This window comes from Bubalus kerabau, chromosome 11 (assembly GCF_029407905.1).
Source record: "Bubalus kerabau isolate K-KA32 ecotype Philippines breed swamp buffalo chromosome 11, PCC_UOA_SB_1v2, whole genome shotgun sequence".
Classification (NCBI taxonomy): Eukaryota; Metazoa; Chordata; class Mammalia; order Artiodactyla; family Bovidae; genus Bubalus; species Bubalus kerabau.
In genome coordinates this window covers 62,866,460-62,884,295 of record NC_073634.1, presented here as the reverse complement: position 1 = coordinate 62,884,295, position 17,836 = coordinate 62,866,460, and the positions used below count along the sequence as shown (strand labels likewise).

Genomic DNA, 17,836 nt, shown 5'->3' with positions numbered 1-17,836 from the left:
AACGCTTCGACCCTCCGGCCGCCCTCTTTGGTTTTCAGCGTGCGGCCGAGGCCTCTTACCTGCTAATTTTCATTAAAGTCCCTGGGAGGTGGTTGATGGTTTTCCCCTCCCTTGGGGGTGTGTAGGTGTATTAAACCTTTCTGCCTGTCCTTAAATAGCTGAAAATGAGCTGTGATAGTGATAATTGGAACCCTTATATCTATTTTTTAAAAAAATTAGTTAATGATGTCTCTTAGTGTACCAATCGTCGTTTTAATGATCAATTCTCTTATATCAAGGAGAGCACTGTAGTACAGATACCATCCCGGGATAGTCATGGCCTGTCTCCTGGAATGAAAGGCCTTATTTCGTATACTTTTGATTATTACAAAGCGTGCATTGCTGTTTTCTAGTTAGATTCCTTTAATTTATTTTACTCCAGACTCTTGTAAGATGGTATCTTAGCTTAAAGAAGCAAGGCATGTTGCAAGTTAACTATTTCTGGGCCCCAAGGCCTAGTTGGGCGAGGTGAATTAGATAAAAGATTAATTTACAAAAAGTTGAAGGTTGAGAAAATGTTCATTTACGAACGGCATTTGTGGATTTTAGATTTGTATTTTGTGTGTGGTATTTCGAAAGCCTGCCAAACTGTTTACTTTCTAATATTCTTTAAAACAACTTGATTATAAAATATATCGTCTAGTTTGTGTTTGAGTTTAATGAGCAAAGGCCATAATAAAAGTGGAAGGGTTCTAGTTTACTTTCACTTCTGTTTTCTTCCTGACAGGTGGAAGCAGGCTTTTGCACAAATTCAAACTATACTTTCCAGTATGTTTCATTCTAAATTTTCTTGGAATTTTAAGATTATTTGTATATATATAAATTTTATAATTGAAGGATAACTGGTTTATAGAATTTTGTGGTTTTCTCTCATACATCAACAAGAATTAGCCACAGGTACACCTTTGAGGTTATTTGTATATATTTTAAGAAACTGTTATTTTTGGTGTAGGTGGTTTATGATACGATAAATTTAAGTCCTTAGTACTTATTTTAGTGAACTGTATTTTATATATCTCAGATGCAAGTTGTGGGATTATGGCTTGATTGTTTTGAAATTGGAAAGGATAGCTTTGTTATTTTATATATTAGAAGAACCTACTTTTTTAATATTTTATTGAAGGATAATTGCTTTACAGAATTTTGTTGTAAGAGCCTGCTTTTAATAGTTATGTTTAAAAATTAAAAACTTTAGACATGCTATCTAGAGAAACTAAAGTTTGTTAATCCTTATCTTTTGAAAAGAGACATAATAAAAGAACCCCTAGAATTTAGCACTTAGGGAAACCCTTAGAATTTAGCACTCAAAAATGCAGTTGATCTATGGAGAGTTAGAAACTTGGCTTTTGTTACCTTTAATTAAATATGGTTAGTTGAGCCAGTTTCACAAAACCTGGCAGTGCAGGCCCTCTAAAACTTCAGTCTAAGAATTTGACTTTTAAACACTAATCTGACAAAGAAGCTTCCTTAAAAAAAAAAAAAAATTACTTCAGCAATTTCATCTGTTGGTATACCAGGCTTTGACACGTTGCTTCCCCCGTTCCTCCCTCTTGGTTGTTGTACAATTGTTTTCATTTTTCCTTTGTTTAGTTACTGTACCTCAAACATAAGATGCTTAAGTTTCCTGAGAGCAGAGGGTATTAACTATATCTCATTATAGTAACATTTATCCAAGACTGGGTTGGAGCATGATGGTTGGAACTTGATAAAACTTGTTGTGATTAAAGTACATTATTAAGTCTTTCTTGTAATCTCATTCACAATAATTGTACATGAAATCTCTTTTTTTATCCACCATACAGTTGTGCAAAGATGAACATCAATTCATCCTAGATTAGAAATTCAGTTAAAGCCCCCAAATACTGTGTCTATCTTTCTCTATAACTCCCTGAACAGTTTAACCAAAAGGAGAAATAAAATTAGTGTATTTTTTAGGTGGTGTGTTGGGAAGATAGAATTTAAATAAACTAAAAACTTGAGACCTGGGTTCAATCCCTGGGTCAAGAAGATCCTCTGTAGAAGGAAATGGCAACCCACTCCAGTACTCATGCCTGGAAAATTGATGGAGAAGCCTGGTGGGCTACAGTCGATGGGGTTGCAAAGAGTCGGACACGACTGAGTGACTTCACTCTCTCTCTCTGCTTCTTGTTAAATTTGCAAACACTGATTAAACTTCAGTCTGTCTGGACACACTAGTAAATGCATGATGTAAAAATTTTGTGTTTTAGGTGAACAGGTAGACATGATGTGGATAGTAGAGCTTTACATCTGATATACTTAGAGTTTTGATAAGGTTAAGGACTTGCAGTGAAGTGTTTATTTTAAAAATAACAAAATGTAGTGTAGTTAAAAATAGATGACAAAATACAATAGTTTCCTTTTGTCATCAGTTTTTGATGAGAATATTGATATTAGTAACACCTCTAGTTCTGCTGAGAATCTAAACCTCTCACCATAGAAATATGTACAGGATACAGACAGTATACAGACAGAATTTTGTAGGTTAAGGGTCCACTAAAGTAATGTCTGTGGAACCAGGCTTAGGACTTGGTAATAAGGACCACGTCATTCTCTTTTTTTAGTATAGTCTTGACAGATATCCTGAAATTTGAAATTAGTTTTCAAAATAACATTTGGCTTTAGTGTTAGAATAACCAGTTTGAACAATACTAACATATTTGAGTTTTCATATGCTTTCCATTGCTTTGTTTTTAATAAGGAAGATGTTTTAAAAGTTTGGAATGTGTTGAGTGAATTTTGCTCCTGTCCGTTTGGGGAGTTTCGTTCAGTTTAGGAAATAATTTTAAGTTTATATTCCTTTACTTGTTGAGTTTGTGTATTTGCTGCTTTTATAGCTACTTTTTTGAACTAGGTTACTAAATCTAAAACATTTGTGGATGCTGATGAGAAGTTATGCTTTGGGCCATTAGCATATAGCTAGCTTAACTAGTTAATTGAAGTCACTGCCTTGGTGAAGTAAATTTCTCTATAGCAGAGTGAAAATGATTTTAAGTGTACAGCCATCTTTTGAATCATTTGTTTGTTGTGGATTTTACTCTGTATGTGTTTAGTGAATTACACTTTGCCAGATGTTTTAAATGGGCAATTCATTTGTCTTTGCTAGCTGCCCTTTGTGATAGGCAGGAGCAGGTATTGGTATCTCAGGTTTTTTTTTTTGGCCTTGCCACGTGGCTTTCAGGATCTTGGTTTCCTGACCAGGAATGGAACCAAGGCTCACTACAGTGAAAGCATGGAGTCCTGACTACTGGACTACCAGGAAACTCTAGTATCTCAGTTTTAAAGGTGAAAAAGTTGAACCTCAGAAAGACTAAGTGATTGGCTGGAGATCACCTGTCACCTGCTTAGTAGTCTTATCTAAGTTAGAACTCGGGCTACTCTGATACCAGTATTGGCAGAATAATTGTTTGCATTTTTATTTTCTTAATGGGCTTCCCTGATAGCTCAGTTGGTAAAGAATCCACCTGCAATGCAGGAGACCCTGGTTCGATCCCTGGGATGGAAAGATCTGCTGGAGAAGGGATAGGCTACTCATTGCAGTATTCTTGGGCTTCACTGGTGGCTCAGCTGGTAAAGAATCCTCCCTCAATGCGGAAGACCTGGGTTTGATCCCTGGGTTGGGAAGATCCCCTGGGGAAGGGAAAGGCTACCCACTCCAGAATTCTGGCCTGGAGAATGCCATAGACTGTATAGTCCATGGGGTCACAAAGAGTAAAAGGCTAAGTGATTGGCTGAAGATCACCTGTCACCTGCTTAGTATCCTTATCTAAGCTAGAACTCAGGATACTCTGATGTCAGTATTTGCAGAATAATTCTGTTTGCATTTTTATTTTTAAAGAATATTGAGCCATTTGTGTTGGGAACTTAATCAGTTCTTTGAGGTAGGTACCTTATCACCCCTTTTTAGATAAGAGAACCAAGGATTAGGGTCACTAGACTTTATTTGGTGGAGTCAGGATTTGTAGAGGACTTAATCTCAGGTTGGGCTAAAAGCTCATGCTCTTACAATTACGCTATGCTGTATAAACTTTATGATGATCTATCAAATGGAAGACATTATGAGTACACTGATGGCAAAATAAAAAATTACTAAATTTTTAAGTGTTTTCACAAGTTTGGGCTTGATTCTGTACTCACTGTAAAAAGAATTTATAAGTGGTGGTAAATGTAGCTGAATGGTAGTCTGTCTTAATATATCTTAATATTTATCAGCAATGACCTCTTTAATAAACCTCACGTTTCTAGGGTTTTAAAAATATAAGTATATAGGCATGAAATAATCATTAGTAATGTAACATTTTTTGGTAGACATTTAATTCTAAAACTTGAATTGATTGGAAATTTGATTTTACTGCAATATAGTACCAAATTACTAAATTTTTTATTTCAGTAAATCTTGCTAAGATTATATTCTCTTAAAATAGTTACTATTTGAAATATTATTTTTCAAAAATAGTAGAGTTTCAACTCATGTATCTTTATAAAGTAACTTACAAATCACAAAGCACTAGTAGATTATTACTAGCTAATTATCTTTTAATATGTTAAATAATGATAGTATCTATATATCTACAAGTGTTTATGTGTAGGTTGAATGTGTATTAATGAGAATTTCTATTTTTTTCAGAAAGTGTAGAACTTTTCAGTAATGGCCAAGGTGTGATAGACTGTTGCCAAATGGGCTCTGCTATCTTTCTCTTTTTCACTTACTCTTATTTTTCCTGATTGCAGCTTGCAGGGACTTCCCCTGGCAGTCCAGTGGTTAAGCTCCATGCTTCTACTGCAGGGTTGTGGGTTACTTTCCTGGTGGGGGAGATAAGATGCCATGGCATGTCCCCTTCCTCCCCAAAGCCCCCCCAAACTATTCAGGTTTGAGTCACCCATAATCTTACTATCCAATGATGATTTCTGGTAATGCTTTGAAGTATTTTTACATCATATTTTTTAGGTACATATTTACACTTTTTTTTTCCTGACTGCACCACTTGGTTTTTGGACTCTTAATTCCCCTGCCAAGAATTGAACCAGAGCCCTCAGCAGTGACTGGACCTCAGCCACTGGACCACCAGGGGGTTCCCAGCAGTTTTAAAATTGAGAATGAGATATATATATATATGTATATATTTAGTAGCTTTTTTCACCTAAGATTGTTTGATCATTTCCCTTAACTTTTTTAAAACATTTTTTTGTCTGTATGATGTTCTATTTTGTATGCAATTTAATTTTTCCTCATGGTATTCTTGTTTTCAGTTCTTCAGTATTATAAATAAAGCTGCAAATGAACATCCTTGCATATAAATCTTTTAATCACTGGGTTTTAAAAAATAGATTCTTAGAAGTGGTTAAAAATACAGACTTTTAGAAGTGGTTTTAAAAATGTAAACTTCTTTGTTTTATATTGTCTAACTGCTTTCCAGAGAGGATATACTGATTTCTATTCTTTTAGTTGTGTTTTTGCAACTTAAGCACTCTCACTTTTGCTGAATATTTCAGCAAAAAAATGTGATAAACAATTTTAAACACTCATTTTTATTGGCTGTTTGCATTTCTTATTTAATGTGTTGGTGGTGTTCTTTTCCTACTCTTTAGGTTTTAATGTTTTGTATTATAAGAGCTGTTCATTTACTAAGTGTATCAACGCTAGATTTAATTTATCATGTACTTCCCCCCCTTTTTTGTGTGCTTTTTCACTTTATTTTTAATGATGTGCTCAGTTGCTCCTCAGTCATGTCCAACTCTTTGCCACCCTTTGTAGCCCACCAGGCTCCTCTGTCCATGGGATTTCCCAGGCAAGAATACTGGAATGGATTGCTGTTTCCTCCTCCAGGGGATATTCCTGACCCAGGGATTGAACCCACGTCTCCTGTGTCTCCTTCATTGCAAGCAGATTCTTTACCCACTGAGTTACATTGAAAGCTCCATCACAGCACAGTTTGGCCCAAACTCAGGTTTCTAGCCTCAATTCTCACTTTTTTCTGTGAGGCTTTCTTAAAACTTTTCCAGTCTCTCTTAAAATGACAACATACACCTTTCGTAGAATATGTACTTAAGTTACAGCCCACCCCCCACCTTCTTTTAAAAACAAGAGCCTTCCTTGCTGGATGCTGACTTCCTTAAAGTCAGGGATCATGTTTTGTTTCTTTTCTTAGTACTAATAGGGCTTCCCTGGTGTCTCAGACAGTTGAGAATCTGCCTGCAATGCAGGAGACCTCGGTTCAGTCCCTGGGTTGGGTAGATCCTCTGGAGTAGGGAATGGTAATCCACTCTAGTATTCTTGCCTGGAATATCCCATGGACAGAGGAGCCTGGTGGGCTACAGTCCATGGGGTTGCAAAGAGTCAGACATAACTGAGTGACCACCATACATATTAGTAATAATATAGTGCCCTGTAGAGAGTAGGTGCTTAGTGAACATTTTAGTTAATGGAAAGTTCTTGAAGAATATGATTGCCTAGGTAAACCAGAGTGTTCTTGGGCCTCTTGTGAGTAGTGATGTAATTATGAGAGTTTGTGGATGAAATATACAGATTGTATCACATATGTTATGTACTTATACAAAATATCCACACCAAGCTGCTACATTCTAAATTAATAGGTAATGCAAAAAGACTATATATTTTTTTCTACATAGATGGTGAGATTTGAATCTGGGTTGAACATGTACTAAATTACATTTATTTAAAACTTTATATACTAGGAAAATAATTGGACTTTTAACTTTAATGTGATTAACACTTATTAATGTTATTTTTCTTTAAAATTCTATAGAAATTAAAAAGTCTCCAAATGTAGGTTACTCAGTTAATTGGGATTTGATGTAGTTTACACCTGGCCTCCTCTTGCGCTTATTTTTTTTAAACTGGTAGAGACAGCTTTTTCTTGTCCTGGCTATAACCTCTTCTATAGAGAGACTTTATCTAGCTTACATCCCCTGAAAGGCCCTTCTCTTTGGCCATCGCTGATTGGATTTCAGATAGACTCCCGACCTGGTGGATTGGTGGGACTAGTGTCCATGAATCAGATATTTCCTGTCAGAATGTTTGAATTAAAGAACCAGGTAGCTGTGAGTAGCCAAACTAGAATTAGTGCTTTGGCTACCTCACGTGAAGGAGCAGCAACATTGAGCAAGTGGAGGCAGCTATTTACAGAAGAGAATTGGGGCAAATTGTGAAAACAGTTGACATGGAAGCTCTATAAAGAGACAGAAGTTAATATCCTGATGGCTTTCTTCCTTTATATACATATATACACACACATATATACATATATATATTTACACATACATCAGATCAGATCAGTTCAGTCGCTCAGTCGTGTCCGACTCTTCACGACCCCATGAACCACAGCATGCCAGGCCTCCCTGTCCATCACCAACTCCGGGAGTTCACTCAGACTCACGTCCATCGAGTCAGTGATGCCATCCAGCCATCTCATTCTCTGTCATCCCCTTCTCCTCCTGCCCCCAATCCCTCCCAGCATCAGAGTCTTTTCCAATGAGTCAACTCTTCGCATGAGGTGGCCAAAGTACTGGAGTTTCAGCTTCAGCATCATTCCCTCCAAAGAAATCCCAGGGCTGATCTCCTTCAGAATGGACTGGTTGGATCTCCTTGCAGTCCAAGGGACTCTCAAGAGTCTTCTCCAACACCACAGTTCAAAAGCATCAATTCTTCGGCGCTCAGCCTTCTACACAGTCCAACTCTCACATCCATACATGACCACAGGAAAAACCATAGCCTTGAGTAGATGGACCTTTGTTGGCAAAGTAATGTCTCTGCTTTTGAATATGCTATCTAGATTGGTCATAACTTTCCTTCCAAGGAGTAAGCGTCTTTTAATTTCGTGGCTGCAGTCACCATCTGCAGTGATTTTGGAGCCCAGAAAAATAAAGTCTGACACTGTTTCCACTGTTTCCCCATCTATTTCCCATGAACTGATGGAACCGGATGCCATGATCTTCGTTTTCTGAATGTTGAGCTTTAAGCCAACTTTTTCACTCTCCACTTTCACTTTCATCAAGAGGCTTTTGAGTTCCTCTTCCCTTTCTGCCATAAGGGTGGTGTCATCTGCATATCTGAGGTTATTGATATTTCTCCCAGCAATCTTGATTCCAGCTTGTGTTTCTTCCAGTCCAGTGTTTCTCATGATGTACTCTGCATAGAAGTTAAATAAGCAGGGTAATAATATACAGCCTTGATGTACTCCTTTTCCTATTGGAACCAGTCTGTTGTTCCATGTCCATTTCTAACTGTTGCTTCCTGACCTGCATACAGATTTCTCAAGAGGCAGGTCAGGTGGTCTGGTGTTCCCATCTCTTTCAGAATTTTCCACAGTTTATTGTGATCCACACAGTCAAAGGCTTGGGCATAGTCAATAAAGCAGAAATAGATGTTTTTCTGGAACTCTCTTCTTTTTCCATGATCCAGCGGATGTTGGCAATTTGATCTCTGGTTCCTCTGCCTTTTCTAAAACCAGCTTGAACATCAGGAAGTTCACGGTTCACATATTGCTGAAGCCTGGCTTGGAGAATTTCGAGCATTACTTACTAGCGTGTGAGATGAGTGCAATTCTGTGGTAGTTTGAGCATTCTTTGGCATTGCCTTTCTTTGGGATTGAAATGCAAACTGACCTTTTCCAGTCCTGTGGCCACTGCTGAGTTTTCCAAATTTGCTGGCATATTGAATGCAGCACTTTCACAGCATCATCTTTCAGGATTTGGAATAGTTTAACTATATATATATATATTTTTTTTTTCTTTTTTTTGGCTATGCTGGGTCTTAGCTTTGGCACGTGGGATCTTTAGTTGTGGCATGTAGGCTCTAGTTCCCCAACCACGGATTGAATCTGGAGCCCCTGTATTGGGAGCATGGTGTCTTAGCCACTGTACCACCAGCGAAGCCCCCGTTCCTGCCACCCCTTCCCCAGATGTGCCTTTCTAATACTGAAGCCAGAGCTCCCTTTTAGCTGTCTCCTCTGTACATACCATTTGAGTTAATGTACAACCAAAAGAGTTTTGATGCCAGTATTGCCACATGATGAGCTCTCCAATATTGGAGATGAGGTATAATCTTTACCTGTGAGTGCTTCATTATAGTCTGGTTTATTTTCTTGGAACATGTTGAGCAAAGTGTCATCTGTAGTGTTTGGTGGCAGGAAAACATTTAGGAACCCGTATTGTTACTTACTTATCTTTCTACCAGCCTGCTTAGTCTTTGAAGAAAATGAAAGTAGCTTTGTTGCTTTTCTTTCTAAAAAGGATACCTGCTTTTTAGAAAAAACCCAAATAGTGCAGAATATAAAGAAGAAAATTAGGATAACCTGAAACTCTGCTTTCATGTAAGAAATCATGTTTTAGTAAACATCTCTTAAGTCATTCTTTTTCTCTTTTGTCAGATACACTGTTTTATGTAGACAAACTAATTATATGTTACTCTTTTACTTTTATTGATACTAAGGAGTTCCTTTGGTGTTCATATGTACTTACATTGTCCTTTTTTATGGCTTTAGTGTAGTATTCCATTGTTTGATCATACACTAACTTAACCAGTTCTCTCTTGATGGGCATTTGGGTTGTTACATGACTTTGGAATTGTCTAATTATCACCTTAAATGGAGTCTCTCAAATCAGATTGGTGAGTAGCTCATAGAGCATATCTGGAAGGAAATCTGGCAATATGATGAAACTTTATTGTTTAAAAATATTTATTTAGATAAAACTTTAAAAATTATCCTTACAGTGTTAGAGCTCATGAGTGTAAAGGCTTCATAGTCTTTGAAGTGTTTATTCTGACTCTGCGGTTTGTGGGCTGTTTTAGCAGTGTATTGGTTCTAAATCACCACAAGACAAAATTGGAAGGGACTTTTTACTCTGGGTAACTTTGCTTCTAGACTTGTGAACTTTATTCTGATTATTGAGAAAGGCTCAGTAACCAGTGATGAATGTAGGAGTTTAAGAGCCTAGTAGTAAGAGCACTGCTGCTGCTAAGTCGCTTCAGTCGTGTCCGACTCTGTGCGACCCCATAGACGGCACAGCCCACCAGGCTCCGCCATCCCTGGGATTCTCCAGGCAAGAACACTGGAGTGGGTTGCCATTTTCTTCTCCAGTGGATGAAAGTGAAAAGTGAAAGTGAAGTCGCTCAGTCGTGTCCGACTCTTAGCGACCCCATGGACTGCAGACTACCAGGCTCCTCCGTCCATGGGATTCTCCAGGCAAGAGCACGGGAGTGGGTTCCCATTGCCTTCTCCGAGTAAGAGCACTAGCTCAGAATAAATTGAAACTTAAGAAAATACTTAAGACAGTAGAGGTTTTGTTTTGTGTTCAAAGTAAGATAAATAAGGGGACAGTGGACCCACTGCTTGGTAGAGTGGTATAATAGAGGGTGGTGGTCAGCAGAATATTCTTTTACTCTAATACTTTGTTTCCATTTTCCCTTCTAAGAGGAATCCCCTAACAGTAGGGATAAATCATATATTAAGAGGGAATCTAACCTCTAGATTGGTAAGAAATGATGAGAGCTCTCTTAGAGTGTTAAGAGAAAAAATTTTCAAGAATGGTACATTCCTTTCAGTGAAAGAGATAAAGCTATGGTTCTGTGTGATTATTAACCTTTAGCTTATTAAGTTTCAAGAAGAGCAGAAATTGGCAAGTATTATCTTTGGTTATTCCTCCCACCACCTCCTCATTTTGGGAACTGTGAGAGAAACTTGCCACTATTAAATAATCACTCACTAAAGAGTGAATGGATAGTAAAAAAAATTTATGTGATACTAGTAATTTATGTTAAACCTGTCATATTTTGATTATATCAAGTCACACAGAATCTGAAGCTATCCTTGTAAAAAAGATGAGGTTTTTTTGTTTTTGTTTTTTTTAGTTGACTTGGAGAGACATCATTGGTGGCAAGCCATAGGGTCTTATCCTTAATTTGTTTCTTCTTCAAGATTTTCAGTAATGATCCTTGATTTATGAACTGTTCTTGGAGTGGCATTGCTCCTTTTTCAGTGGAGTGAAGGTGACTTTGGAATCTCCTTCTTTGTTTCAAAATAAAAAGCTCATTTTGTTCTATTTTGTAAATTGGAGTTAAATTAAGATTTTGGGAGGAGAAAGGGGGATAGTAGCTGCTTTATAAATAAGCCTGAAAACTATTAACAATATTGGTGCTCAAACTCCAAGTATAATGGGTAGTGCAGTGCTTATGAGTTGGAATAGGTTGTGTTGAGTTGTATACAACACAATGACAATCTACTTGTGAAGCTATTTGAATATTGTGTAATTTCACATATCTTCATTAGTTCAGTTCAGTTCAGTCGCTCAGTCGTGTCTGACTCTTTGCAACCTCATGAATCACAGCATGCCAGGCCTCCCTGTCCAGCAACTCCTGGAGTTCACTCAAACTCACGTCCATCGAGTTGGTGATGACATCTTCATGGCACCTCATAAAAATCAGGAGAAATAGAATGATTTGGCCAAGATTACACAGCTAATAAGTAGCAGAGCTAGGACTAGAATTTAGTTTTTATTCTTACTCGGTATACCTTTCTCTAATCATATTGTTTTTCTTTAAAAGAGGAACTTGACTGTGGGAGTTGGAAGTGAAGTGAAGTTGCTCAGTCGTGTCCTACTCTTTGCAACCCCATGGACTGTGGTCCACCAGGCTCCTCTGTCCGTGGGCTTCTCCAGGCAAGGATACTGGAGTGGGTTGCCATTTCCTTCTCCAGGGGATCTCCCTGACCCAGGGACTGAACTGGGTCTCCCGCATTGCAGGCAGACGCTTTACCCTCTGAGCCACCAGGGAAGCCCTTGAAAACTTCTTAGAGGAACCATAGAGATTGTGCATGTGTGTGTTCAGTCGTGTCTGACTTTTTTCGACTCCATGGACTGTAGTCTGCTAGGCTTCTCTGTTCTTGGAATTTTCCAGCAGGAATACTGGAGTGGGTCACCATTTCTTTCTCCAGGGGATCTTTCCAACCCAGGGGTCGAACCTGTGTCTTTTCTGCTTTGGCAGGGGGATTCTTTACTACTGGTCCACCTGGGAAACTCACAGGCAGATTAATTGTGACTAAAGTGGATTAGGCAAGGTTTCAAGAAAAGTTAAGGATGAACTCATCCTTTCAGTTCAGTTCAGTCGCTCAATTGTGTCCGACCCTTTGCGACCCCATGAATTGCAGCACGCCAGGCCTCCCTGTCCATCACCACCTCCCGGAGTTCGCTCAGACTCACGTCCATTGAGTCGGTGATGCCATCCAGCCATCTCATCCTCTGTCGTCCCGTTTTCCTCCTGCCCCCAATCCCTTCCAGCATCAGAGTCTTTTCCAATGAGTCAACTCTTCGCATGAGGTGGCCAAAGTACTGGAGTTTCAGCTTTAGCATCAGTCCTTCCAAAGAACACCCAGGGCTGATCTCCTTCAGAATGGACTGGTTGGATCTCCTTGCAGTCCAAGGGACTCTCAAGAGTCTTCTCCAACACCACAGTTCAAAAGCATCAATTCTTTGGTGCTCAGCTTTCTTCACAGTCCAACTCTCACATCCATACATGACCACTGGAAAAACCATAGGCTTGACTAGACGGACCTTTGTTGGCAAAGTAATGTCTCTGCTTTTGAATATGCCATCTAGGTTGGTCATAACTTTCCTTCCAAGGAGTAAGCGTCTTTTTATTTCATGGCCGCAGTCACCATCTGCAGTGATTTTGGAGCCCCAAAGTAAAGTCTGCCACTGTTTGCCCATCTATTTCCCATTACTTTTATTTACTTGCGTAATGTCTTTTTATTTTTTATTTTTGGCTGCTCTGCCTGGCTTCCAGAATCTTAGTTCCCTATGGGGATCAGGCCTGCGCCCTCTGCAGTGAAAGTGCAGAATCCTAACCGTTGGGATTGCCAGGAAATTCTCTTCAGTGTCTTTATTACGTAGGGTTGCACGTTCTATGATTGCGACTGTCTTAAATTAACCAAGTTTCGCAGTGCCTACACATACTGGGATCGATCCGTATCTGTTAAAATATTTGAAAAATCTTACGATCACTGTAGGTGGTTACTGGAAGATGAGGGTAGGCTGGATGTGGTGGTTTTTCCTGTTTTCTCAGTTTTGGGGGATATTTCAAAGTACTGTCAATCCTTGTATGATGTCCTGTTTTGTACCCCAGCTTCATTAAAAGGTACTTCATTGATTAAAAAAAAGAAATTTTCATTTTGTCTGTTCCCTGCCACCCTCCATATTCCTTGATTTTAGCACCTATGGAATAAAAGTCTAAGATTGGGAATTAGTTTCTGAAGCCAAGTTAGGTCTCTGCATGGACCAGGAAGAAAACCCTATTTAGCAGAAAGAAAAAGGAATTTTTAAAAGCCAGTCAAGGTGTGTGCTGTGTTCTGGTGTGGTCTACTCTTTGTTTGATTTTGTTTTTTAACTTAAACAGTGTTGTGTTAATTTCTGCTGTACAGTGAAGTGATTCAGTTATGTATGTATATACATTCTTTTTTATATTTTCTCTCCATTACGGTTTGTCACAGGATATTGAATATAGTTCCCTGTGCTATACAGTAGGACCTTGCTGTTCATCCATTCTACCTGTAATAGTTTGTGTCTGCTAACCCCAAAATCCCATTGCATCCTTCCCTCACCTCACCTTCCCCTTGGCAGCCACAGGTCTGTTCTCTCTGTGAGTCTGTTGCTGTTCTGAGGTAGGTTCATTTGTGTAATATTTTAGATTCCACATATAAATGATATATTCTAACTTACTTGACTTAGGATGATAATCTCTGTGTCCACCCATTTTGCTGCAAATGGCATTATTTCATTCTTTTTTATAGCTGAGTAGTAGATCATTGTCTATATATGCCACATCATCTTTATCCATTCATCTGTCAGTGATTATTTACAATGTTTAATGATGGAGAAGTCAATGGCACCCCACTCCAGTACTCTTGCCTGGAAAATCCCATGGACAGGGGAGCCTGGTAGGCTGCAGTCCATGGGTCGCTAAGAGTCGGACATGACTGAGCGACTTCACTTTCTCTTCTCACTTTCATGAACTGAAGAAGGAAATGGCAACCCACTCCAGTGTTCTTGCCTGGAGAATCCCAGGGACAGGGGAGCCTGTTGGGCTGCCGTCTATGGGGTCGCACAGAGTCGGACACGACTGAAGCGACTTAGCAGCAGCAGCAGCATGTCTTGATATTGTGAATAGTGCTGCTATGAACATAGGGGTACATGTATCTTTTTATAGTTTTGTCCAGATATGTGCCCTAAAGTGGGATTGCTGGATCATTTGGCAGTTTTATTTTTAGTTTTTTGAGGAACCTCTATACTGTTACCCATAGTGGCTGCACCAATTTACATTTCAACAATGAAGGAGAGTTTCCTTTTTTCCTGGTGTGGTCTACTTTTAATCTAAGATCCATATAATATTACAAAGACTCTTATTTCTCTGTGGTTTGCTTTGCTGTGCTTCCTTGGTTTGGCATTTCTCATAGTAGCAGAAATGACTACTGCACACCATCTTCATACCACACTGGAAGCCACATATTTATACTATGCAAAGCAAAACAGAATGCTTTCTGAAACCTACTGTACAAGAACAAAGAAGCTACTTTTTCCAAAACCTTGCTAGCAGATGGTGCTTCATAGATCATTGGCCTTATTTCTAGAGTTCAGAGAGGATAGATTTTGGTTGACTTAAACTGATGACCCATTCCTGAAGCTGATCCCAGCAAACCTCATAGATTTAAAAAAGGTGTTTCCCCCAAAGAAATTTGGCATGTTGTGATTATACAGAAGGTGAAATTGTTTTGGGACAGCAAGGACATAGATACCTAGTACACTGTACTATACTGAAGACTCTGCTTTTTTAACTTCTGAAAGTTTTATAATTTTATTTGACAATCAGTGGTTAAGTCTCATCTACATTGACTATAAAGTTTTGGAAATGATGACAATTACCTGAGTAACCAGTGTATTTAGTTTGTTTATGGAATCTTCATCCTCATTGTGTTTTCTGGATAACCACACACAGATACAGTATGGGACAGTTCTTACTCCTTTAGCCCTTAATGCTTTGTTGAGCCCAGTGTCAATGGGCACATCTGGACATTCTGTCTCCTTAAATGGCAAATTTCTGGATCTCTTTCAGTGCCTGAGGGGCACACTTCTTGATGCTCACTCTATGGATGCACTCATGAATGTTGATGGTATATTTTCTCATCACTAACCAGAATGGTTGAATGGTCTTATTCTCGTCACCCATCTTTGTGGGAGTCATTCTGCTGGGTTCAGGTTGGAAGACTTAAAATCATTTCTTAATATTCTGTTTACTGACTTGATTTTATCTCTATATTTAACTACTTTTTTCAATATATAACATATATTGAATATTTAACGTTTGTAAAGCATTTGCTGGGCTCTGTTGTTCTGTCACTAAGTCATGTCTGACTATTTGTGACCCAGTGAACTTTAGAACGCCAAGCTTCCCTGTCCTTCTGTCATCTGGAGTTTGCTCACACCCTTGTCCACTGTGAGTCACTGATGGCTATCTAACCAACCATCTCATCCTCTGCCGCCCCCTTCTCCTCTTGCTCTCGATATTTCCCAGCATCAGGGTTTTGTCTTGTGAGTTGGCTCTTTGAATCAGGCGGCCAGTGTTTTAGAGCTTCAGCTTCAGCATCATTCCTTCCAATGAAAATTCACAGTTAATTTCCTTTAATATTGACTGGTTTGCTCACCTTGCTGTCCAAGAGACCCTCAAGAGTCTTCTCCAGCACCACAGTTTAAAAGCATCAATTCTTCGGCACTTAGCCTTCCTTATGGGTTCAGCTCTCACATCCAAACATGACTACTGGAAAAATCATAGCTTTGACCAGATGGGCCTTTTTTGGCAAAGTAATGTCTCTGCTTTTTAATACACTGTCTAGGTTTGTCATAGCTTTTTAAATTTCGAGGCTCTGGTCACTGTCTGCAGTGATTTTGGAGCCTAAGAAAATAAAATCTGTCACTGTTGCCACTTTTCCCCCATCTGTTTGCCATGAAGTGATGGGTCCAGATGCCATGATCTTAAGTTTTTTTGAATGTTGAGTTTTAAGCCAGCTTTTTTAGTCTCTCTTTCACCCTCGTCAAGAGGCACTTTTTAGTTTCGCTTCACCTTCTGCCATTAGAGTGATACCATCTGCATATCTGAGGTTGCTGATATTTCTCTGGCAATCTTGATTCCAGCTTATGATTCATCCAGCCTGGCATTTCTCACAATGTACTCTGCATATAAGTTATTAGCAGGGTGACAATATACAACCTTGGCATATACTCCTTTCCCAATTTTGAACCAGTCAGTTATTCTGTGTCTGGTTTTAACAATTTCTTCTTGTCCTGCATAGAGGTTTCTCAGGAGACAGGTTAAGTAGCCTGATATTCGTATCTCCTTAAGAATTTTCCACAGTTCATTGTGATCCACACAGTCAAAGGCTTTAGCCTTGTCAATGAAGCAGAAATAGATTGTTTATGGGGGAATTTCCTTGCATTTTCTGTGATCCAGCAGATGTTGATAATTTGATTTCTGGTTCCTCTGCCTTTTCTAAATCCAGCTTGTACATCTGAAAGTTCTCGGTTCACGTACTGTCTAAGCCTAGCTTGAAGGATACTGTGGTAGATATAGAAACACATTTAGATATGTATCTTCCCTTTCACTTTTCACTTTCATGCATTGGAGAAAGAAATGGCAACCCACTCCAGTGTTCTTTCCTGGAGAATCCTAGGGACGGGGGAGCCTGGTGGGCTGCTGTCTGTGGGGTCGCACATAGTCGGACACGACTGATCGACTTAGCAGCACTTAGCAGCAGCATGTATCTACCCTTAAGGAAGATTAGAGAACAACACAGTTGAGGCAGTATGATAGTTGAGTGAGCTCTATGACAGACCTGAGTTCAAGTACTGTTTGTCATGTATTAGGTCTCTGGCTTTGTTTAAGTTCCTTAATCTCTTAGTGTCTTATTATTTACTTGAAATGAGGGTGATAACACCTAAAATGCAGGGCTTTGTGAACATTAAATAAGATAATGCATTTCAACGGTTACATACTGCCAGTTTGTAAGAAATATACAAAAAACAATGGTGTGAGAGGAAAAGTGTTCAGTTCAGTTCAGTCGCTCAGTTGTGTCCCGACTCTTCGCGACCCCATGAATCGCAGCACACCAGGCCTCCCTGTCCATCACCAACTCCTGGAGTTCACTCAGACTCACGTCCATCAAGTCAGTGATACCATCTAGCCATCTCATTCTCTGTCATCGCCTTCTCCTCCTGCCCCCAATCCCTCCCAGCATCAGAGTCTTTTCCAATGAGTCAACTCTTCGCATGAGGTGGCCAAAGTACTGGAGTTTCAGCTTCAGCATCATTCCCTCCAAAGAAATCCCAGGGCTGATCTCCTTCAGAATGGACTGGTTGGATTTCCTTGCAGTCCAAGGGACTCTCAAGAGTCTTCTCCAACACCACAGTTCAAAAGCATCAATTCTTCAGTGCTCAGCCTTCTTCACAGTCCAACTCTCACATCCATACATGACCACAGGAAAAACCATAGCCTTGACTAGATGGACCTTTGTTGGCAAAGTAATGTCTCTGCTTTTGAATATGCTATCTAGGTTGGTCATAACTTTCCTTCCAAAGAGTAAGCGTCTTTTAATTTCATGGCTGCAGTCACCATCTGCAGTGATTTTGGAGCTCAGAAAAATAAAGTCTGACACTGTTTCCACTGTTTCCCCATCTATTTCCCATGAAGTGATGGGACCGGATGCCATGATCTTTGTTT

The 17,836-nt window shown here is 39.2% G+C and overlaps 1 protein-coding gene across 8 annotated transcripts in view; it reads left to right on the top strand.

The window, feature by feature from the left end:
• The window catches only part of USP34 (ubiquitin specific peptidase 34), a 246,396-nt gene that overhangs the window by 1,566 nt on the left and 226,994 nt on the right, over positions 1-17,836 (top strand). The window contains exon 1 of one of the 8 annotated variants that reach the window (XM_055540386.1): positions 300-807. The exons of the other annotated variants lie outside the window; for them this stretch is intronic. Within the exon in view, the coding sequence (XP_055396361.1) occupies positions 699-807 (109 nt within the window). The 5' untranslated portion in view covers positions 300-698. Of the gene's footprint in view, positions 1-299; positions 808-17,836 lie in introns of those variants that run through there. 8 annotated transcript variants of the gene reach the window in all.